This window comes from Cystoisospora suis (assembly GCF_002600585.1).
Source record: "Cystoisospora suis strain Wien I chromosome Unknown contig_1017, whole genome shotgun sequence".
In the NCBI taxonomy this organism is placed as follows: domain Eukaryota; phylum Apicomplexa; class Conoidasida; order Eucoccidiorida; family Sarcocystidae; genus Cystoisospora; species Cystoisospora suis.
The window spans coordinates 19,607-42,852 of NW_027153818.1; the positions used below are offsets into that span (position 1 = coordinate 19,607).

The 23,246-nt window shown below is 52.2% G+C and overlaps 3 protein-coding genes across 3 annotated transcripts in view; 2 read left to right on the forward strand and 1 right to left on the reverse strand.

Annotated features, from left to right (window-relative positions):
- The window catches only part of CSUI_002396 (nad dependent epimerase dehydratase family protein), an 8,287-nt gene extending 5,723 nt beyond the window's left edge, over positions 1-2,564 (forward strand). The window contains exons 6-7 of the mRNA XM_068062598.1: positions 558-682; positions 1,253-2,564. Of these exons, the coding sequence (XP_067925423.1) occupies positions 558-682; positions 1,253-1,730 (603 nt within the window). The 3' untranslated portion in view covers positions 1,731-2,564. The remainder of the gene's footprint in view (positions 1-557; positions 683-1,252) is intronic.
- Positions 2,565-2,799: 235 nt separating this feature from the next.
- Positions 2,800-12,191, reverse strand: CSUI_002397 (dna-dependent rna polymerase). Its single transcript, XM_068062599.1, has 2 exons — positions 6,696-12,191; positions 2,800-5,869 (listed from the first exon to the last, which is right to left on the reverse strand). The coding sequence occupies exons 1-2, from the start codon at positions 11,361-11,363 to the stop codon at positions 3,392-3,394; spliced, it is 7,146 nt and encodes a 2,381-aa protein (XP_067925424.1). The 5' UTR covers positions 11,364-12,191; the 3' UTR covers positions 2,800-3,391.
- A 224-nt stretch (positions 12,192-12,415) lies between these two features.
- On the forward strand, positions 12,416-22,169 carry CSUI_002398 (uncharacterized protein). Its single transcript, XM_068062600.1, has 9 exons — positions 12,416-14,662; positions 15,455-15,611; positions 16,038-16,189; positions 16,629-16,708; positions 17,488-18,168; positions 18,767-19,147; positions 19,892-20,036; positions 20,762-21,674; positions 22,062-22,169. Exons 1-8 carry the CDS (start codon positions 14,254-14,256, stop codon positions 20,920-20,922), a joined length of 2,166 nt encoding a protein of 721 aa, XP_067925425.1. The 5' UTR covers positions 12,416-14,253; the 3' UTR covers positions 20,923-21,674; positions 22,062-22,169.
- Positions 22,170-23,246: the final 1,077 nt, after the last annotated feature.

Below are 23,246 nucleotides of genomic sequence, written 5' to 3' on the forward strand. Positions count from 1 at the left end.
ATGGTCAGCAGTGGATGTCCTGGGTGTCTTTGTATGATGCGGCCCAAGCGATTCTCTTCCTGTTGGAGAAGGAGCACGCGGACATAGAGGTAAGAGAATTCGTATTCTGTCTTTTCGGGCGGTAGAACGAAGACGTCGCTGGAGCGAACAGTCTCTTTGAGCCATCATGGCTGTCAGTGAAGGAGGATAGAGCGTATGCTCAGGCAGGCCAACTGTAAGAGGCGTATTTCCTACACCAAAAACCGGTTGTGGGACGACAGCAATGTATGTGTAGTTGGCTTGTACTCGCATCTGAGCACGGCCATATATATATATATATATATGTGTATACATACAGATATCTGCGTAGCTCTCCCGAGTCTTTTTTCTCACTGTTTTCATCGTTTGCGCCACGAACCAGTACGAGTAAAATGTCGTGGTAGGGGCTGAATCAGATTCTGCTGGATTACGTCTGCGTGACGGAGCCATACTGCCGTCAGGTTCTGAGATGGAGCGAGCTATCTTCTCTCGTCATTCATGATGTACCCCTCTTTTCGGCTGGCGGTTTGTCCTTCCAGGGTCCGGTGAACATTTGCTCATCACATCCGATGCGGAATTTTGAGCTCGCGAGTCAGCTGCATGCAGTTCTTCACCCACGTGCCTGGCTTGCATTTACGCTTCCGGTACCTGCCTTTATTCTTCGGTAAGTAATCACTACCGCCTCCCCGTTCGTACTTTCGGGGGCATCTGCGAGATTTGCCTATTCCTCTCGAGTGGTGTAGGAGTTTACATTCGGGATTCGCGTGGCCGTAGATGAGCACGAAGGTAGATAGTTGGGTTTTCTTGAAGCCTATGTGGTTGGCACACCAGGCATCGATGAACAAACCGGGGGGGGTTAGCTGCCAAGAGGCGACTTTAGAGATGCGTAGAAGGAGTCGCTTTCTGTCTGAGAAACAGGCTTGCGTCTCCTGGTGACGGGAGCGTGGCTATCATGAGCCAACAGAGTAGAAGGGAGGTCAGTCAGGTTGGTCTTCCTATTAGGGCATGAAGGGGTCCAGCAGCATGTTTCCAAGGCTTGCTTGTCTACAGGTTTGATTTCAAGGTTGTCGCTCTCCGTACCAAGCCTTCATCTTCTTATATATTTGTCCGTACGTCCCTCGTTCCCTTTTTACCCGCTACTTCTTTCTTATTAATTCGGTGGCACTTGAATGTCTATGCTGTCCTTCGAATGGTTCGTGTGTATGAGTGTCTTCATCTCCCTTGTCTACGTCAGGCTTGTTCTCGGTCAGCTTGCAAACGAGGTTCTACTCGGGGGACAGCGTGTCATACCTCGTCGTCTCGAGTTAGCTAACTTTGCTTTTGCACATCTTGATATAGGGGATGCCTTGCGATGGAGTTTGGAAGATCAGAAACTAGAGAAAGAAAAAGCGTCGTTGGTATTCCCTCAAGAGCGTCAAGCCGCTCTGCTGGAGGAGTGGAGAGAGGAAGAACCTGAAGCCTTGGAGAGGCTGAACGCTGCTGCCGAAGCTGTCAATCGTCAGCAGGTGGAGCTGTGTAAGCAGCTTCAAGAATCTGAGCATTTATTGGAGCTTAGACGTCAGGAACAGGTGCTCAAGAGACATCAGTCGAAGGTACAACAGCTCTTACAGCGGAGGGAGACAGCGAAAGACAAAGAGTTTACCAAGGAGGAGACGGGTGATGCAGGCACTGAAGGGGACGGGATGAAGAAAGCCGAGACAGCTGCGTTTTGACCGTAAATCGCTGAAAGGCTGCGCAAGGGTTTCTATGAAGAAGGTGTCAGCTTCTACGTTCGCCTTTGGAATTAGGCCTTTGGACTGATGAAGGAAGTTTCACTCCTTAGCTTGATCACTGGGAAGAAAAGCCACACTGGTGCGGTGAGCTGGATCCGCGCGGCAGAAAGGGTCGAAGAGGACCAGTGAGGGGTTTTGTTATCGCGGAAGACGAGAATGCAGTTCCTCTCCGAATGCTGATTCGTCTTCCCCCGTTTGTCTACGGGAACTCAGAGCACGCGGATACAGCTGAACTTTACGAGAGAAGAGCTTCGAAGATGGGATGCGTCGTTTCACAGCGTCTTACTGCCGCCGTTGAGAATTCCCGAAGGGAGCATCATCACAGAAAAGTGCTCTCAGCACAAGGCCATGATGTCAGAGTGTGACGGGATACAACATCGATGCCTAGTATGGCAGTAGGCCCAGACGTGAGGGTTTCCGGCTTGCACGAAAATCTGGGACGAGAGGGCTTCCCAATGCTTCTCTCTCTAGTCTTGGTCAGCGGAATTCCTTAGTTGACGGCAGTCGTGTTGGCTCTCTGCGGTTGGTTTAACCTGACTCATCGGGGACTTCGGGCTCGTGGTACCTACCATTCAGGTTGTGTTCACGAATCGCAGCGACAGCGTCTTCATCCTATCCGTGATTCCAGGTGTTGGGCACGGGTACAGCGGTTGCCGCTCATTCGTTGCATTTGAGCTGAGATGTAGTCGTAGTAGTAGTCGTAGCTGGTGTGCGTTCTTTGGTTCACCCGGTGTCTCCGTGTGCTTTTCTGGGGGTGCACCACGCTCGGGCCAAACACCCCTGACATCGCAAAGTAGACACCGATGTAAGTTTCCTCTGTTTGTTGTCCTACCGTTTTCCCCGGGGTTTTGCGGTGATGGCCGCAGCATCCTCAACTACCTCCAGATCGCAGCGGTCACACTGGAATCAGGTGCCTGAAGAACAGTAAGTTTTTGTCTGCAGTTTTTGCTCATAGATTCTGATCTAAAAAAGCTGTCTCTTAATCTGAAAGAGGCCTCGGTCCTTGATTGCTCTTTTGGAGACATGCCGTATGTGTCTAGCTGACGTCAGTCCTTATTGCGCATTGGGCGTTGCAGCACCCGGCGCCTTCACCTGCGGTTGGATGACGAGGAACCGAGCAGGGCTTAGCTGGACCTCACCAGGACGGATGAGTAGTTACATCTGTTTCTTTAGTGGTTTAGCCGAGGCATGTCTTTCAACGGCACCAGCAGTGCATAGAGCGGAGCCCCCTCTCTGGCTCCGAGTCTTTCTAGACGGACGTGTAGACACCGAGCAGCGAGGGGGAAAATGAAAGCTACGCAACACGTAGTATCATATCGGAGCTGCTGAGGGTGAAGAGAGTGCCTGAACCGCCGCAAACATCGAACTTAAGGTCACTGTAGGCGAGACAAAAAAAGTGAGCGAGTCAGAGTATCGGCGTCCCTCAGTCTCTTGCAACAATAGCAAGAGGAACACAAAAGCACATCAAAGACCGGCTACATTTTCCAGGTAGCCAAGGCAAAAGCGGCGCGTTGACATGAACATAAAACAAACGCAGCTTTGACTGCGGAAAGGCATACTGACAAGAATCCGGCTTGTAGCGATTACGGGGTGGCCCGCTGTTAGTGGAAGAAGTACTCGCTTTTCAAGACGCCGCGGAGATCCAGGCTCCCCTTAGCGGGTGGGGGAGGCAACTCCTCCGCCAGTCGGCCAAACCTGGCTCGGAGACACTCATAAAAATCTTCCAGAATAGGTTGCGAATACAAGTGTACGAACTCTTCTCGGAGTATCTGCCTCAGTCTGTCGACATCGGCCGCGTGTGTCCAGTACGAATCGTGGACTGCGCTGAAGGCAAACGGGGTGTCCTGCAGTTTTGCGGGCGGTGGCACATCACTGTAGTTCCCCAGCGTACTGGCAATCGAGCTGGAGAAGGTCTTCCCTAGTAAGCATCGTCTGGCGGTAAGCATCATGTGGGTCGCGTCTAACGAGTGAATGAAGTTCGGGGGAAACCCAAGACGTTGTTTCGCTGCGCTTGTTGGAGTGTCTTCATTTGTGACGCGGATAATGTGGCACTGAAGAGCTGTTTTCACCTCCAGAGCCTGTGTTGATCGGTAAGGCTGCTCGGCGGCTAGATTGACAATCGGCAGCATCCACGCCACAGGCAACCCAACGCGGTTTGATAACTTTGACACGCGATCCAGCCACTGCTTCAGTCGCATAGCGCTCTTGAAAACCTCCCCAATAGAAGCCAGCACTGTGCGCGCGAGATAGCTTCCGAGCTGCTTCACAGTTTCCGGCGGTAGTTTATCGCCCACCAGATCTTGTAGTTGCCGGGTGACCTGGTCTCTTGCCCCAAGAGCTGTCACTCCATAACAGATCGTCATGACGGTCTGTTTGACCACTTTCCGCTGAAGCAGGTCGAGCTGTTTTAGCAGAAGTGCTAAGCTGCCCTCCGTCTCGTTCGGCTTTCTCTCAATATCTGCGTGTACCCGAGTCTTGACCACCTCGAGTACCAACGAGTACACGTCTTGCGGCCTTTCTCCAGGAACTAGATTGACTGCCGCTCCTCCCCTCGCATCACGGCCTAATGCTGCGTAGTGCTGCAACCCATTGCAGCTTCCATCTTGATGCACAGGCTGACGGCTGGCATAGTTAGCAGGATCCCCGCTATCCAGAGCACGTTTTAGTTCGAGTAACGCTCCAAGTGCTTGCCATGGGTCCTCAGCTTCTTCTCCCCAGACTTCCACACTCCTGGGGCTGAGTGGGTCTTTAGCAACTTCTAGCAATGTGGGCAATCGTTCGTCGATCCATGCCTGCCTCTCGACGAATGACATTTTGTTCTTTCCGAAAAGATTAGCGAGGTGAACTTTGAGCCAGAAGAGTCCTCGTGGCCCAAGTGGCTTCGGCTGGGCGAAAACCAGGAGAGCCCGGCAAATGTCATCTCCCATGTGATTGAGATGAGGAGGCACAGGATAGCACCGGCCACGGAAGTCGATATTGTGAGGGAAGTACAGAGTATCGACATGCTGAAAGCATTGTGCAACACGCAGCTTGAGAAGGAATGAAGGGCGCTCTGACCGCATTTTTGCTTCTTCCTGCAGTAGGTGCTGCAACCGAATACGTGCAGGGTCTAAAGCTCCACGCAGTCCAGCCAGGGTCACACCGCTTTCCTTGTTCTGGCCCCAGCTCCCCCCGCCGGGTGTCGAGAAGGTTTCTTCCCCGTTCATCTGTTTTTGTCCAATAGCGGAAAGAATAGAATAGTCGGCATTTCTCTGTTTATAGCTGAAAGAAGATGGATCGTGAAATCCTTGCTCTGCCTCACTCCAGCCCTCTCGCGAAGGCATGCGCCCAATACGGATCCCACGTTCCCACGCTGTCTCCATCACCCCAAGAACTTCCCGGTTGACTCTCCAGGGCTGGGAACCTAAAGCAGAAAGAATCTCTCGTGGTACGCTGGTGTCGTACACCCGAAAGTCCCTTGCCATCTTGACACGCCCCGCGCCTCCCAAGAAAGTTATTTTCCCTGCTTTCTTTGGCGACTTTTTCGACTTCTTCTTCTTCTTGGATCCCTCCTTTCCTCCCGATGACTGGGTGGATTCGTCTTCCATATCACTGTCGTCTTCGTTGTCTTCTTCTTCCTCTATGTCTTCTTCTTCTGCTCCTTTACTTTTTCTACGTAAGGGACCTTTACTCTCGGTGTACGTTACTGCCCTGACGAAAGAGTTCCGCAGCATGAGATAGCCCCCCTCACTGAAGCCTGTCCATGGAACAGGTGGATAGACCATAGGCAGAAATTTGAGAAAACTCCAGAACGCAGGTGAAGACGCAAATGAGGGCCCGGCCGGGAGCTTGCGAAAATCACCGTTACCGTTGCTGTTGCTGGCATGGGCAACTAGAGCAGCACTGTGGGGACTTTGTTGTTTTGGAAGGCTTGCGTTGCCCCCTGCCTTTATGGCCTTAGAGGGAGTGAGAGAACCCTTCTCTTCTTCTCCGCAGTTCGCTAGTTGAGAATAGCAAAGGCGCCGCATCTCAACCACGCCAAGACTCCGCTGAGTTCGAGGATTATAAATCACGCGGTGATGGAAAGCGGGGACCTCCACCTACGGACAAACCGACCAGAAAGCAAAAACAGTCTTGCTGGAAAAAGGAGGACACTTCAGTTGTCTCAAAGTCAAGCACGGTCAGTTGTTTCGTAGGACAAGAGGGTTATGAGCGACCAGCATCCGCGGGGTCACGGAACGCCCTGACAGAAAGTCTCCGCAACAACACAAAAACGGGAGCATGCAGACTGTTTCACAAGCGCAGATACTTTGGCTCTTCTCGTCGGATGAGTGTCCCGGGAAACTGGCCTGCGCTGGAAACTCGCTTCTTAACTAGCGCAGAACTGTAGCAGGCATCCCGCCACTTCACGTCGTTGCCGGGGACGCTCGTCAGAAGGCGAGTAAAGTGCTGAAGAGCGAGGATCATAAGGAACGAAAATTACAGCCGTTGACGGCGTAGTGCACTCATGTGCAGACACCTACAGAGTTTTCACCGCACTGGAATTTACTCCCACACAGTGACAGGTGAAAACACGAAACCTCAGCTGCTCTTGTCTGTTTTTTGAGAATCATTCCCTCTCCTTGTCCTCCACATTCCGTGCAACGCGAATCATTATACTATTGAGAGTGTAGGTCTGGAACTCGCCATGTGTCTTGCGGAGAAAGACGCGGGACACGCAGAAAACCGTCTCTATAAAGCAGGAAGCCGCTTACAGTGTAGAAGGTCCCGTGGCTCATCGGCGTTTTGTGGCTATCGCAGGAGGGCGTATCTATGGAAAGTATCTAAGGTCTGTTTTTTGCAAGATCATGTATCTCTTCCCCAGTACAGACAGATTCTGACGTCAAGATTTCCATCTGCTTTCCGGGCCTCTTTGTTCGTATTTACCTTCGTAAAGCATCTTCTGGATCGATAAACGGTCAGATGTGCAAAGGCCTCAGCGTCCCACGCTTCTCCATACAGAATCTTTCCACTCGCGTTGTCTTCTCTCTTCTCTCCCGACACTTTGTTCGTTTGACCTTGTTTGGGATCACGCCTCTTCTGACGTTCAATTGTCGGCGCAGGGGACGAGCCCAGTGCAAAAGGCCGCTCTGGTACGTCTGTCATTGTATTGTCTTCCGTGCTCCGGACCGCGCAAGAGCCCGAATGTGAGTCTATCCTAGCCTGAGCAGCAGGACAGTCCTCAGGTAACGCGGTGGAGGAATCAGAGAGGACAGGAGAAAGGTCAGTAGGCCTAGTCATTCTTTCTATTTCTTTCGTATGCCCAGTGCTGTCTCCTTGGCGAGAATTGTTTTCAGTGGTCTTCATTGGACAAGTAGCTGGCCTGTCTCCGACTTGTACTCCGGCGATTTTTTCTTCATCAGCCTTCTTCTTCTTTCGCTCTGCGGCCCGGCGGAGAAGCTGACGTTCGTGCTCCAACTGCTTCAGTTCCTCGGCCAGCTCGGCCTTAGCCACACTATACTCCGCTTCCACAAATGCGTGCTTCAGCAACACACTGACGAGAATGCCACCTACTTTCAATTTCTTTCGTATGTCCCAAGTCTCGTGTCTAGACTCACACAAAAGGAGTCTATGAAGCTGTCGTCTCTCAGCACCGTTCAGTTTACCCTGCGCCCTTTTCGCAAGCAGTTCGTGTTCTTTCAGTAGTCGAGACCGAGACAGCAGCGATGCCGAGGAGTGTTCTTTGTCTTTGGGATTAGGCCCTGTCACCCCTGGCCGGGAAGAAAGACTTGCATCTTCACCCAGACCTTGACGTTCCAGGCGAACAGCATTCAGCTCCAGGTTGACTGCCTCGGCTATAGCCAGGGCCATCTGTGTAACCGGGACTTGCCGCTGAGCACATTCTTGGCGCAGTGCGGCTGCCATTGCGTCGAGAAAACGACCGTGACCCGACGATTCTTCCTCGTTGCTATTGTCTAGCGGTACCTTCGCTGCTCCTCCTCCCCTGCTTTCCTTCGTCTTCTTTTCTGGTGACGGCATTAGGTCGTGATTCATGTCTTTACTCTGGTCAGGGGCGGCTTGGGAGGCGGTTTCACAGAGTTTCTCTGGTGTGCTCACACAAGTTGTCGCGATGGTAGCATGGTTCTCCTGTTTTTTTTGTCTCACTGTACGAGTGGCGCGTCCGCCCTGTTCTCCCTCTTGTGCGTGTGCGGTCACCCCGGAGTTGGTGCTCCCTGTTGCGTACCCAAAAACTCCATGTTGAGCGGCACTACATCGCCCTGTAGACAACAGTCTTCTCGCATCCTCGTGTTCGGCCATCAGCTCCGCAGATGCCTCTCGACCTTCTGCTCCCCCTGCTCGCCCCTTTCTCCCCGGCAGGACCGAGGTGCACGCCTTCGGGACGAGCGTAAGTTGCACGGCTGTCTTTGCCGTGATAACGGCTAGAACAGTAGGGTCCAGTTCCAAGGGGAGGAGACACTCCGCCTCGGCAAGCTCTCTCTGGAGCTCCTCTTCTCCCACTTCAGCCTCAATTCCACTCACGGCTTCAACGGCCGGCTCGCCCCGTTGGTCTCGTTTATCTCTTTCTACAGCGTCTCCCTCCTGGTGAGGTGACAAAGTTTCGTCGTTTCGCTGTTTTCTCCTCCTCGGCGGCGGCTTTCCTACGAGTGTGGCCTTTCGGGAGACGACTTTCTGAAGACGTCGCCGCTGCTCTTCCTGAATGAGGGCAATCTTAACGCGCATCTCTTGAACCCAAAAGCACCATACTCGCTTAGCGGAGGCGCCTTCCACGAGTAGCGACGTGCCCTTGTTCGCGTCCTGAAAGTGCTGCTCAGCTTCTTCTAGCAGGCGTTGCCACACACATCTCTCGACGATAATTTGTCTCTTCTCTAAAATCCACGCCGCCTCTTGGGATGCGCACGGTGACGGCTGCCACTGGAGACGACACACGGGGACAGAGGGCGCCAAAGCGGCGGTGGCCGTGTGGTAATGCGGCAAGGAAACCGAGGTCGAACCAGATGTAGGGCAGGAAACAGGGAGGGACGACGAGGACGGACAAGGCGGCGGTGCAACGGGAACAGAAGCGAGCTGCCCAGACAAACAAGATGCCCCATTTGTAGATGAGGTAGGAGGACACGTAGAAACAGAAGACGAATTACAGGGTACTACCGAAGGAGACGTAGTAAGCGAAAAAGCCTCGTTTACACGCTCCTGGGGCGCAGCCTTTTTCTGTTGGCTTTTTTCGTGTTCGGCCCACCTGAGCGGAAAAGGATACGGGTTGTCCCCGTACAATTCGTGTTTCCTTGCTGTGATCCATTCCTTGTTCAAGAGAATCTCTCGCTTGACTGCGCTGCCCTCCTCTTCTGTCGTCCCCTCATCTCCTCGGGCCGCGGTGCGATGCTCCACCCTGCTTGGTTCAACGTCCTTACTTATTTTCCTTTCTTCCTCTACTCGGCTTTTCTTTCTCTTTGACTGAGCTGCCTTGGTGTCGTGGTCTCTTCGCCTGTCATTTCCCAGCTCCTGTGGCAGCCTCGCCTCCCTCAGGTGACGGAAGAAGGCATCAGGAGATATATCTGAAATGACCAAGCCGTTAAGCAGCAACTCCTCTTCTAACACATGTAAGCAACTTAGCACAGACGAGGGTAGAACAGGGATGTCCGTCCCTGCAGCAGAACGAATGCTCTTCTCAGGCTCTCCTGGTGTTACCATTCTCGCACTCTCCTTCATCCCGCCCGGGTCGGACGTGCCTGTGATGGGACGTACGTTCACTGGAGGGAGCGCCGCCGTTGCCTCATGGACTCGACTAAAGCGTGTAGACTCCTGCTGGGGGGTCCGTCGGGTTTCTGGTAGTTCCTGTGAGACCGGGGAAGGATCGCTTTTGGATACGTTGTTCCCTTCAGGCTGGTTCACATCCAGCGAGTAGTCTCCAACCAGAAGCCAGTGAAAAACAAGTTTTTCCTGGTCACTGTCCAAACGGCGCAGCGTCTCCAGCCCAAGGTGAGGTGCCGAGGCAAACCCGAGGGCTCGTGCTTGGTCATCGGGTGCATGTAGACCTCGGTTTTCCAAAGCAAGAAGTTCCGCGTGGAACGGCCAAGATGAGAAGGGACGAAGCGACGGTTGGAGGGGAGAAGAAGAAGACGGAGACGAGGCCGAAGGCAGATATTTGGAGTCAGCACGTGACGGACAAGGCACTGAGGAGATGTCACTGGGGGTGAAAGAAGAGAGAGGAAAGTGAGGCAGAGAATCAGAAGCAGAGGCAGCATTGGGAGATATAGATATATCAGAAGGGGAAGAAGTAAGGGGAACTTTGACAGGAGGAGCGAGAGCCGGCGACTCTACAGGGGCACTAGCATCCGTTGGAATTGACTTGGCAAGGTCCGGAGTATATGCTAAAGCATCTTCCGGGTTGGCGTTCGAGGGGTTTTGTGCAGGCCTTAATGAGCAACCGACAGAAGGCAGAGAAGAGGGAGAAGAGAACGTTGACGCATCAAAACAAGAAGGTAATTCTTCAGGAGATGAATGTGGCCCAGAAGAAGAGCGGGCAGAGGATGAGGACAAAGGCGAAGATGCAGAGGAAGAAGACCAACTCACAGATGGCTGACTGCCGGGCCTAGAAGAAATTGGAGGTAGATGAGAAACAAGCTCAGGCGAGTGGTGACAGGTCAGCTCGACACAGCCAAGAGAGGAAGACCGAGGGGTTTCACTTGCAAACCCAGACAGGCGCGAACGTCCTGCTAAACTGGGTGAAATGGACGCTGAGATGGAATGACCTTCTGCGGGTTCAGAAGACGGATATGAACTTAGGGAATGAGTTGATGTAGTTCCATCTTTTTTTAGCGTTGATTTGCGAGGGACGCCAGCGACGACTTTTCCACAAAACCTTGAGGACCCGAGCGAAGACGTAGAGCTGCATGAGAAGTCAGTAGACGAAGCAGGGGAGGAAGATGACTGAAAGGAAGCATTGATGCAGGTGTTCGGGGAAGGCGTGACATCGTCAGTATAAGGAGAAGGGCACGAAGACAAGACAGATGAGGTATGACGCTGGACTACGGTTTCCTCATCATCTACACAAGGACGCCTTGAAACCTTCTTCGCCTGTAATAAAGACGCAAGACCTCTCCTTAGACGGGAGTCACCTATCTGCTTCTGAGAGTGATTGAATGAAGACGTGATGGGGGGACAACTCGATGAAGACAAAGCAACTACAGGAGAAAAGGAACGCCTGTCTGAAGAGGAGATCGCGGGGTGAAACAAATAAGAATACCGAGTACGCCGACAAGAAAGAGATGAGCAGAAGGGCGAATACGATGAAGAACCAAAAAACACTCCTGCATTAAGAGGAGATCCACGATGCCCGCGGTCTTCAGTCCTGAGATCACTATTCCTCACTGAGAGACCTCGGCGAGCTCGAAAGCATGGAAGAGAGATTCTTTCTCGTAAAAGAACAAGCGGCTCAGAAGAAGACGATGGACTGACAGGCCCATTCTCTCTTACCCTGCGGGGCTTCTCGACCTCGAAGGGAGACTCTGGTGAATGTGGGAGTAGCGAGAGTCGCCTTCTGCCTCGGGGGAAGTTCGAGGGTGGAGAGACCCGCCAGGCCTGTGTGTTTACCGACATACTGCGCAAACACAACGTAGAGGAGAGGACTCGGCGTATTTCATGTGCTTGGTGCGTGGGTTAGAAAGCATGCATCCGTCCAAAGTCATAAAGACTTGAGCACGCCACATCTCTCTCTCATTGGACTAAAGAGCTGCAGGAGGGGGGGAAGTAGTCGTAGAGTGAGAGAGTCACCCGGGTTGTGGTATGTTGACTTTCAGTGGGGAAAAAAGAAACTTCCTTTTTTTCCTCACTGTGCCGGGACAAGAGGCCCCTCAGGCTCTTTCGACGAGGCAGAAAAGCAAGTTGTCAAACTCGTGGCCGTCATAGAAAAAGATTCCAACTGTTGTCGAGGGTGTATTCATCTCATAGGGGTCAGGGGCATGTAGCGGATTCTTGGCGACTGCGAGGCCGGCAAGAACCAATCCGGTACGAAGGAAGTCCAAGTTCCGCCTGCAACAGCAGCTTCTATATGAGCTCATCATGACAGGGAGGAACACAATAGGAAAAGGAAGAGAAAAAAAACAAAGCCCCTGCTGTGAGACCTGTGTTGTCTGTTACACTGACGTGAAGCAGAGAAGAATGCTTTCAAGGGGGGGGGGGAGAAGAAACAATCTTCCATAGAAGGGAAGAGAACTAGTGTGTAAATAATAGGTGTACAAAGAGACGGCACAAAAGACAAGGAAGGGAGTCCCCTCGATATGTAAGCGGTTCCACTGCATCGCGCGCGCAATGGTTTAGCATCGTCGATTGTGAAGCTCAGGACAGCTTTCTTGACTCCTCCTTGAAGATGAAGGTCTGCTGCTTTCCCTGAGCCAACACCTACACGGCAAACGCTATCAATCGCCTGCAATATCAGACAAGAAGAAAGCTCGAGAAGCTTCGCTTTTGCCTTCCACCATCTCGTCCTGGAACGGTTTTCCTCCCACTTCGGATGAATCATTTCTCCAACATGACCAGGAACGCGCATGCGCTAATGCAGGCATGCATGCGCGCATGCGTGCATGCAATGCTTAAGAATCGACACCTCGACACACACCTGTCTTACCTGCTCTCTCTCTTTGCTTGCCAATGTCCTTTCGCCAGGATCGCGAAACAATGCCCCCTCATGTGTGTTGCTTCTTTCTCTAGATTTGCACTCCCTTTGTGCGAGCTCAGCCATCGTGAATCTGCTCGTAAGATCACACGTATGACCGTTGTAACTCATCGATTCGTTCGGAGCCCATGAAGTGCCGCGCGGCTTCACTATCTCTTAGCAAACAACTATGCAAGACCCACATATGATATCCTCTCTTTGGCATTGACGAGGCTGTATGTGGTGATGCCACTGCTGGCGACTAAGACATACAAAACTGCACCGAAGGGAGGACATAGACGCTATGCCTCTCTATGTCCAGACAGTCTTTCTTGATGAGTCCAGGCAACTCAAGTCATCGCTTCCTGCATGCCTTCGACCCATGGCCCCCTCTCCCTGTAAGGCCCAACGGAGCCGTGCCTTTCATCCCAGACACCACTTCTATTCGTGTCCTGGTTTGGAACCTGTGTACCTTTGCATCAGAGAAAGGTAACTTACAATCTCGCCGGTATCTATATCGTCTATAACCAAGTCAGGTGCTTCACCGGAAGGAGCTCACCGTCTTGATGAAATCTGACTGGGATCTTGTAGAGTGGTAAGGGAAGGCAGGGCGGTAGATGAGAGTCCACCATCCTTCCAAATTCTTATTGTTTCTCAGAAAGAAAGAAGGTACAGCTGGGGTTGCATTGGAGACGAGCTTTTGTGAAGGAAGTGGGACAAACAGGGGAAGCAAAGCCATGCGGCTCAAGAAGGGAAGAGCTTTCGCAATGAAGCAGACGATTCTTTGCTGAGGCGAGATCCTCTTCGTAGTCCAACATATGCATGACTTCTATGGTGATTCGTCCGACGGATCCGTGAGCAGATCTTTCGACTGCATCTCCTTCTTTTGGTGTCTCTTTCCGGAAATCTTCATTGGTCTGCACTGTCAAGGACCAAGTGACCTCTTCCCGTCTGACTTCGAAAACACGCTTGCAAAATCGCGATGCCGTCGGTGGCCACTTGCGGCATGTTCTCCAGTGTCTCCCTTGAGAGAGTCTTTGCCCCACTGTCCTCTATTTTCTCACTCTGGCTGTTTCTATACCACCCACGCCGAGAGAATGCTGTCATCACTCTCGACGACCTTCCTCCGCAAGGCTTCGTTCAGTTTCTCTCTCAGTCAGGTCTCTCCGTTGTAAAAGGTCTCTGAGCCACTCTTCTCATGCTTTCCTAGAGGATCTTTCCTTTTCTCCTTTCAAGCCTTCACTCTGCTCTCGTTACGTTCTTCGGTGTACCACTCCTTCAGTCCTCTTCGTTTGTCCGAGAGCTTTTTCTTCTCTTAAGAAGTCTCCAGTCTCCTGGTTCCGCAGCTTCTTGCTTTTCTCCTTCCCATTGTCTTCTGTCTTCTCTTCTTCATGTGTGTCTTAGCTGCTCGTTCACGTCGCCTGTAACTCTTCACCGTGTGCTCCCCGCCTCGACAAGTCCCCTCCGACGGTTCATTTGGGTCATATCATTAGACGGGGATGCCGCTCCTTCTTATTCTTCAATCGCTGCTCGTCTTTCCAGTCTTCCTGATCGCCATCTCAGCAGAAGGCTTTCACACGGATATCGGCTCGACAAGCAGCGGAATGTCTCCAAGTACTTCCTACCTTACGTCTTCGAGGTCTTTTTCTTCCCCTTGGCTCAGGGTTGTGGGAGATGCTTCCTTGGCATTCCATTTGTCCAAAGAAAGAAGGGCGGTTCACTACCAGCGAGAAGGAGTCTCTTTGTACAGGGGTGCTCCTCGCCGCAGGGGCAGTCAGACCACATGAAGTAGAAAAAGTATAACTACCGTCATCAAGTCTTTGTTCTTCTTCAGCAATGCCCTCATATCTGAAAAGAAGCGAATGTCCGTTTTTCTCGATACGTATAACGAAGGAAGAGCGGCGAGATTCTCTACACCTCCATGCCCGCCCTTCTTCCTCCTGTGCCAATATGCACTCCGTTCAATGCTCATCCGTTCCTTGGTCTTCGACCAACAGGTCATCCTTCTTTCTTTTCTCTCCGAGTTTCGTCTTCTCTGCTTCCGCTCCCCGGTTTGTATCTCGTCTTACGCTTGCAACGCATGTCTTAACATCACCTGTTCGTCCTGCCAAGCTCCCTCGTTTCCAGTGGAGCCAAAGAAGAGGCGCGAAACTACTTCGGTGGACCCCCGACACAGCTGTAGCTCATCGCTTAGAAACTTTGGTCGAGGCGAAGGATTTCCTCTTGGCTTGCAAGACGTGGGAAGGTCCGTTTTGGCATTCTATCTCTCAATCCTAAGCTTTAAGAGTACTCCGTCGGAAGAGGTCTTTGCTTGTCTCCTGATCAGAAACCTCTCAGATGGTTCGTGCGCCGGAGGTACTACGTGATGATAGGTCTGACGTGCTTGCCACACGTTTCTTTCTTCTCAGGCTGTAACGTGCGGTCAGGTGTTTCTGTTGTCTTCTTTGTTAGCATACAGGCTTCGGGGCGTCTTCTCCGTCGTTCTAGAATATCTTTCTGAGAGCGACAGAGGTGCATGTAACACATGCGGTAGTACCAGTATTTTATCTTCTGTTCTTACTTTCCTTTTGTCCAAGCGGAAGCCTGATGTCCGAGTGGACTAAGGTGCTCTATTTCGATTCTGCCTTCACGAGGTGTTTAACTTGGATCGACGCAGTCTGATTTTGTTCCTCGAGTAGATCTATAGTCACTCATATAAAGACGTAGATAGGGGTATTTATGGACGCAGAAGAATATCTGATTTTACGTGTATAGACGGCAGCACCTCACTGGCACCCCTGAGAGGGTCTCGCGTTTGTCTACCTGTGGGGGGCGAAGTGAATGAAAGCGACTCCTATTAGTCGTGGTTGATGGTAGTCTACTTGACGTGGCTTCGGCTTGTTATCCACGAAGTGATGTGGGTGTTCTTGGCCCGTGAGGTGGTGCAATCTATACAGGTAAAATTTGATATTCTTTTGCACATCGGCGGAAAGATACTTCTGCTTCGCTCGCCATCGCTGATTTTCCGACTTCTGTTTCTGCGTTCTTTCCGCCGCAGACCAGATGACCCGCAGAGACTACTTGGCAGCCTTGACTCTTCTGACCACTCGAAAACGCCTGGACACCCGAGATTCTCTTTTCCTGCGTTTCGTCGACCGCGTCCTTTCTCATCCCTCACTCACCGATTCAGCTCATATTCATCTTGTCATGCATCGGTAAACAGACGGCTCAGCTCAGCTTCGTGTGGAGCGAGAGAAACCGAACAGAACTCTCCGAAGTAGCTGTGAAATGGACCCGCTGGGGGTGCTGAGCTTAAAACCGTCTTCCTTTGCTACTATTTTTCCTTAATTCGACAAGACAGTCTTCGATAGCGCAGAGATCCGATTTACACAACACATGAAGGAGGAATGTCTGATTTGTGTACACACCTGTCACGAAGCCGTAGCCTCGAGACACGGGCGAGTTGTTGGCTCGCAGCCACACTTTTCTGCTATCAGAAACAGAGCTGTAGCTCCAGTAGCTGCATGAGCTCACTGGAGATGCATACTGCGCGTGCCTGCTGCTTCAGTATTCACGGAGGGACCACCTCCGTACCATCCCGATGGTAGATGAGGTGCTTTTGCCCTGCAAAATCCCTGCAGCTTTGCAGTACTAGGCTATGCTCCCCCACTTTGGCGCCTCGCAAGTGCGACGCACAGCTTCCTGTCGAAGATGCAGCCTGCTCAGTTGTCGCTCGTGGCTTGGGCTCTGGCTACTTCTTACGTCCTCGATAACCGACTGTGGAATGAAATGGGTAAGAACGCTTAGATGCGTCTATGCCATTCTGTCTTCTGCTCGGCATCAGACTAGAGGCTCTGCCCTACTCAAAAATCTCGGTATTGTAGTTCTCGCATCTAGCTGTTGTCCCGCGCCTATTTCTCTAGACTCGTTTGTGGGGCTGATGCTCAGTTCCGCTTGCTTCACAAGAGAGATTCCGAAGCTGTCTGAAAAAGAAAATGACGACGTCTTCCAAACAACAGTATGTTTCCTTGGTTTCGAAAGGAGACACAGGACCATACTCGTGTTCTTCCCCCTTGTGGACTACTTCTCATCGTGACAGCAACACAGGCTTCTGCTGCTTCCGTAGCATACAGCGGCGCTGTTAGCGTACCTTGCATTCACTCTGTACAATAAAAGAAGAAGATGCACCATAGCGTTCAGAGCCTGGTGGTACTCTCTCGTGTGTTTCTTAGGTCGGTTGGTACTCCTTCACATTCCAGACTTTTCGTTCACGGACGTGGCAATGGTCGCGTGGGCCTTCAGCCGAATGGACGTAAGGATATCAGTTTGCGTTTTGGTTTTTCTGCAGTTAGGTCTACAGATCCCGACAGAAAAACATTAGCCTCCGTGTGAGCATATGCCTGGGGTAAACAGCGGAGGGTTTTCTCACATTCTTTATTCCCGTGTTGATCAGACAACATCAGCTGAAAGGAAAAACACTAGAGGATCAGTTGGTGAGTGCTTTGCTTCCCGTTCTTATTCTTTCGAGACAGCCGGTGAACTACGTTAGAGTACCGCTCAGAAGACACGATTCGCTTCCTAGGCAGTATGCGTGGGACGTATGATTTTCAGACTCGACGGGTTCGTTATCGACTGTCTGGCGCTGAGGGTGATGTAATCGGGCAGAGCTCGTAGAGGGGCCCAGGGCTCTGAACCTGAGTCAAGAACCTAAGCTCAGCCACACGGGTGCAGAATCAGCCCGTAGTCCAGCTAGCGTACCAGCAGTACGCTCAGCAGTACCGTCGCACTGAAAGCGGAGGCAACGCACCTTCGATATCAACGGCATGTCCTGCGAGTCGTCCTAGCTGGCTTGGTGGACAAGCGCTGTTTCTCTCTCAGTAGGAATATATAGTTGAGCCTGCGGAAGTATCGAAGGCTGAAGTGTTTAGTGGGGACTTCAGGGTGCTAGCGGTGGGTCTTTCTTGTGACCAAGAAAATACAGGGGGATGTTTGAGTTAGTAGGTCTTCCGTCAGGAAGTCTTAAGGAAGTGACGGCGCCGTGAAAGGGTTTTGTGGTCACCTCGGTGACCCCTCTTGCTTGTGGTGGCTCAGCGTCGCAATCCAGTGGAACTGATGGCCCTCAAGAAACGTGCAATCGAGTTTCTTGATGCACTCAACGACGAGAGGCGAGAAGACGCAACACACGCTCTTTCTAACAGCTCTTCTCGTTCTGCACCCGCTCGTCGCCTCTCTTGTTCGGCCTCCTCATCCGCTGTCCCGTCTCTCTCGTCTTTTTCCTCTCTTGATTCCCGTGCCTTAGTTCCCCCGCATGACTTATGCATGCTGTTTCGGGCCTTCGCTACTTTAACCCCCCGAGATCTCTCTTTACACCTTCGGCTTTTCCACACAATCGTCACCACGTCTTGTGCTCCTCCGGCCGAAGTATCGCATTCTGTTCCTCTCCCAGATCCTTCGCGCGGGCCCGCACGGCAGTCCACAGACGTCAGGGGGTCTTCCGAAATTAGCGGAATGCCAGCAACGGAGCAACCGCATGAGTCATCCCAAGACAATACTCAGACAGATACCTCTACCTCACGGATTGGCGTGAGTGACTCCAGAGAAGAAGAGCTGCATGCCGAAACGTCGGTGCAACCAACAGAGATAGCAGACTCGTGCACTTCAGGCTCGCAGGCTCGTTGTCTGAAAGGAGAAGGTCAGCCGTGGCCTCGTGGAGTAGAAACCCAAAGCATCTGGAGGAAACCCGCAACCGCGCCTTTTTCACTCACAGCGCAGGTAAGGAAGGGCTCTTCAGATGCCGTCACGAAGACGAATGTGTTCAGGTGGATAGTCATCTGCGCACTAGCTTCCACGGTAAGTACTGGCATCCTCGGCTACGGGATTGTATACGCCCCACAGAAGCAATCAGGGTGTGACATCCCCCCGTGAATGCCCTGGCTACGTACAATGAGCAGAGCGGCCGTGGCGGCTCTCGACGACTACTGCATACAATACCGAGATCTGGCCTACAGTCACAGGCTGTAAGGAGTGCATGCGCGAAGCAGGAGGGACAAAAGCGCGGAGGAAGCTGCACAGTACCAGTATGTCGGTGTGCCGCTGTCGTGGAGCCATTGCTTCACGCAGACATATATACCGAGGAGCACCTGTCATGCGTCCATACCCGTCTCTGCGTGTACAAGCGTGCAACCCGAAGCTAGTCAATACGTGCGGGCTTACGGGAACACGATTCTTCGTGTGATACTTTCGACTGGAGCCCCTCCCTCACTGTCGCACGTGGCGAACCGTGTTTGCCCGTTCGTGCCACACAGGTGTTAGAACTGGAACGATATCGCTGTCCCTCAATCATCGACTCGTTTTATCTTGCGTTGAGTAGGCGCTGACAGCTGTATGGACAGCGTTGGCCGACATCAATTTTCTAGGCCATTTCCCTCTCCCCGGTACAAACAAGGCGACAGTTTCTTCCTCGGTTCGGGGTGCGTCGCCTCTATCGCGCTCGTCTTCATCTTCTCTCGCTGTTCTCTCTTCGGCTTCCAGTTCCTCTCCTGTTTCTTCACCTGTCTCCTTTCCCACATTCAGCAGTTTGTTCGAGACGCCTAAGAGATCCTCGCCTCGTGGCGCGGGTCTGCAGGTCTCGAGCGAAGGAGTCCGGTGGATGTTGGAGCGACTCTGCGAAGAGACACGCCTACTCAGACTGGACCACACAATCAACACAAACATGGTCACGAAGCTTGCTGAGGCGATGCTCAAACTCAATGTAAGGGGAGAAGGTTTTCCTATCATGCGTCGGCAGTTGACCCTTCCACAAGCAGGCACTGCCTAGGTACTAGGTCCTAGGTGTTAAGTATGTCCGAGAAAGGTGGGTGGAGGTTAGGCTGTTCTAGTTGTAACTAGTTTACTTAGTCTCACTAGTTCTCTTGTTGCAAAGCGGGCTACCTGCTCCGGTAAGTATGTCCCGAAGCGGCAAGACAGTACTGCGGCGCGGCTTCTGTGTGTGCCAGCACAGCATCCCCTGACAGTATTTCGCCAGTGTTTGTGTTGGAAATGAAAGGTAGGCTGTGGCGGCGGGCCCCCGCTCATATGTACGTTAATAGTGGCTCTTGATAGGGGAGAAGACGAGAAGAGAACCGGGGCATGTCCTGTCATCCGCGTGGCTAGAGCAAGCGCGGAGTATTAGGAGCCAGGTGCGGCTTACAGAGGGTGCGTGTAAGCAATCCCGTAGAAGCATACACACGCAGCACATGCCTAAAGATGTATGCACAACGACAACAGACCGTATGTCTTCTAGCGAAGAATTCTCTACGCCATCCACCCGTGCCGGAGCGAGACGGAGAGTCCGCTGTCAACGTCATGCATGACAGTCGTACTCACAGTTTTCCTTCCAAGGACAAGAAACAGGTTTCTACGAATGGCGGGACACGTATCTCCGGACATGGTCCTACATGAGGGTCTTGTAGCTTGTCTCATCTGCCACTTCTCATGAGTGTGTGATGCCGCGTAGTTCGTAGACCCTCGCGTTGTATATCAGTTGATACACTTCACGCAGAAACGCGGCGGAGAGCAGCTGCAGCCCGAGCAGGTTCTAACGCTAGCTAAGGTCTTCTACGCTCTCAAGATCTTTGACGAGAAGGCCTGGAAAAAACTCGGTATGGAGTCACAACTGGGGGCTGGATTCTGTTACGTCATCATAGGGTTTCAGTTCTGGGTAGTACTGATTAGCTTGGCAATGCCCCCGTGTCCAAATGTTCTTGCTGTGAGCTCGGGCTGCGTCACCAGCGTAGCTGATGCTATAGGTACCATTCTGTGTAGATGTACAACGGGGGACGAGTGCATAGGCCATCAAAAAGAGCGACGTGGTGTTGAGAAGCAAGTGCCCTGGACGGTCAGCCAGAGGTGAACCTGTACTTCATCTCGCTTTCCTGTATGTCCTGGACTCTAGGCGCTGTAAGAAGCTCGTATTGACGCTAGCTGGCTGGAGAGCGACTCGAGCCATGGCAGTAACTACCCGGTGTGAATGGCGTGCGCGGCTCATTGTTCTTCAGAGTATTAAACTCAGGTGGCAGCGCTCGGCAACTCTCGCAATAGGTGTTTTGAACCATTTCTCGGAGCCGATGTTCACAGCGGGGCAACCTGGCTTTCCTACGGTCTTGAGTATAGCCTCGTGCCCTGTGCATTTGCTGAGTTTTGTCGTTTCATTTTGCGTGTATATTGTTAGATGCATTTCCGCACCTACGCAGGTGTGTACTTGTATGCGACGCAACTACTTGTACACAAGACCGATCCTGCATGGAGGCATCAGGTTTCCGCATGCCGTCCCTTACACGATGACGTTCAGTCACTTTCATGCAGCAGGTTGGTTTCTTCTGTGCAGCTCACCGTGCCCAGGCAACAGCTGTCGACTTGTCAGCAAAGGAGGTGAGAGAGCTTCTGTTTTATTTTCGTAAAGCAGGCGTTTCGAATCAGCGAGTAGAAGGGTGTTTGGACCATTTTGTCCACCTGAAGGAAGACATTGACAAGTACGGGCCGATCTAACTTCATCAGAATCCGATTGAACGTGGTGAAAAAGGGGGTGATAGGGCGTTCCGCTTCACAAATGAGAGCATCTCCATGAAGGCGTTTTAGCTTAGGGGGGAGCATCTTGAAACTAGACAGCGCACCAACTATTATGTGCAAGTGGGACCATTCTGTCTGTTCATGGAAAAGGGGCATATGCGTACACGAAACAGGTTGTCTTATCAAAGAATTCTTCGACGATGTCATGGAAACTACTGCAGGCCGTTTATGGCGTCCATGATACTCTTGCGTAGCTAGATACAGATGTTGCCAGTATCCTGGGGCCCGATTTGGTATCTGCAACGTGTCCGGTCGGGGGGTGAAACCGGTTTCCTGGTCGACGAGGGAGCGTACAGGACATTTTTTCTTCTCGCAGGAAACTGAACAGGGCTGAAACAGTGACGGGTATTTCCGGCCTCAAGGCCACACGAAAGACCTTCGCTGCGTCATCCGGCTGCGTTCCATCTACCCCGTGGCATACCCAGAGGAGCCGCGCCGTCCGTCAGAAGTCACCAGCGCTTCTTTCGGGTGTGGACAGGGTCTGCTACGAACCCCCATGTACAGTTAGCTGACAACCTTGACGCTGACCGAAGGACAAGGTTAATAACAAGTTCCGGGTGAAGCGAAACCGAGTGACCATGGTCCGTTGTTCGTTTCCGGTGGCTGTCCTCGGCCAGCCAGCAATTCCCCTTACAGAGACGCGTATATAACTGCCTCGAAGCACAAAAACGGTCCGTCATGTGAAAGCCTTTCGGTTGGGTGTATCTTTCACAGGTGTTTCTCTCACATGAAATACCAGTCGCACATAGCCCTCAGATGGGGAGCCAGCAGGTATGTGTGGGGTCTCCAATCAGTAAGCTTGTGAATATACACGTCTGAGCGAACCGCCTAAAGCCTTTCAGCTTTAGAGTGCACAGCACAGATCCGCTGGAAACTGTGGCATTATTGCCTTTCTTAGCTCTCCAGAGTTATCGTATTGTCCGCCCAGACAAGCCAACACGAACAAATTGTGTGTGACTCCGCTAAGTGTACTGTGCCGGGATCCCATGTCTGCTGTCCAATGACTGGTTGGAAAGGACAGCGGCATTTACGCGCCTTAGCATGCACTGCGCTTTCAGGTGTGTCGGCGAAAAGAAGGGGCTCCTTATGCTTTGAATGGGAAGACTTAAGACGCGGACTCGCAGTCCCTAAACTACCAAGCCGCACGAAGCAGAGATGCACCATCCGGACTCCTTCAGAGCTGAACCTGCACCGAGGGTGGTCGAGACATCACCGTGGCAGCAAGACCCGGCGCTACGAGTTGGTCTACTGGCCAGACGATGCCATCACGCTTCTAGGAAAGAACGCTCAAGCCGGGCTTTCTTTCTAGAGACGCTTGGAGTAACCTCGGTCACAGATTGCTCTGGAGGTTCCCTGGGTACGCCAGCCGTCAGCCGCTGTTACCTGAACTTCAAAGACGCATTCGCTGGCGTCGGGATGCTCACTTTTGGGCACTGCCGCGCTGCCGACACCCACAAAGCTGCTCGGGCCGTCTACACAGAACCAAATACGGTTCTCCGTTCTCCCGCTCCTTGCGCAGCTTCCTTATTCTGCTCAGTGTGAAGTAATGCCTAACCTGCTGTAGAGAACGGGTACTAACAGAATTCACGAATACCCCATTCCATTTCTTTTGTCTGGTGTTAGGTCGAACACGAATATCCTCAACGCCGGACCGAGTGCGCCTTACACAAACATTTCAAATCGAGAAGTTGGACCACTGTTTCTGGTACACACACAGCAGCAGAGTGACGACGATGGGATTCGAACCCACAACCTTCTGATCCGAAGTCAGACGCCCTATCCATTGGGCCACGCCGCCTGGAAAGATTGGGCAACGTCATCGAGGCAAAATATCGCAAAACTCCCCATTCGAACGACACCTCATCACCACCTGGCGCCGGGGACGCCAATGAATTGCGATCTCTTGAGTATTTATTTCTCCGACAGGACGAGTATTTACGCTTCTCTCAGTCCATTGCCCGGGTCGTTCAGGGGATGTTTGTCCTAAAACCTGTTTGCTGATCCGAATGAGGTTCCAGCTACAGCTAAGAACAATTCACCCTGCAGTATGTATCCCAAACGTGCAGATGAATGCGTGTACATGCGTTACCTGCTGTTACCCCGCTAATCCTTCAGACGAAAAAACCCCAGCAGTACCGACGGGACGGCCGAAGGGTACTAGCCATGCGTTCCCAGCGTATAAGCTGTCCATGTAGTAAATACCTGCCAGGCTATCACTTCTGTCTGGTACACACTGTGCTGAG

Coding starts and splice junctions, on each gene's coding strand:
- CSUI_002398 (XM_068062600.1), top strand. CDS start 14,254: ATGCCCTCATATCTGAAAAGAAGCGAATGTCCGTTTTTCTCGATACGT. Junction 14,663..15,454: donor GGCTTGCAAGACGTGGGAAG/GTCCGTTTTGGC, acceptor TTTCCGCCGCAG/ACCAGATGACCCGCAGAGAC. Junction 20,037..20,761: donor GAAGGCCTGGAAAAAACTCG/GTATGGAGTCAC, acceptor TCTTCTGTGCAG/CTCACCGTGCCCAGGCAACA.
- CSUI_002397 (XM_068062599.1), bottom strand. CDS start 11,363: ATGTCGGTAAACACACAGGCCTGGCGGGTCTCTCCACCCTCGAACTTC. Junction 5,870..6,695: donor CCAGAAGATGCTTTACGAAG/GTAAATACGAAC, acceptor GTTTGTCCGTAG/GTGGAGGTCCCCGCTTTCCA.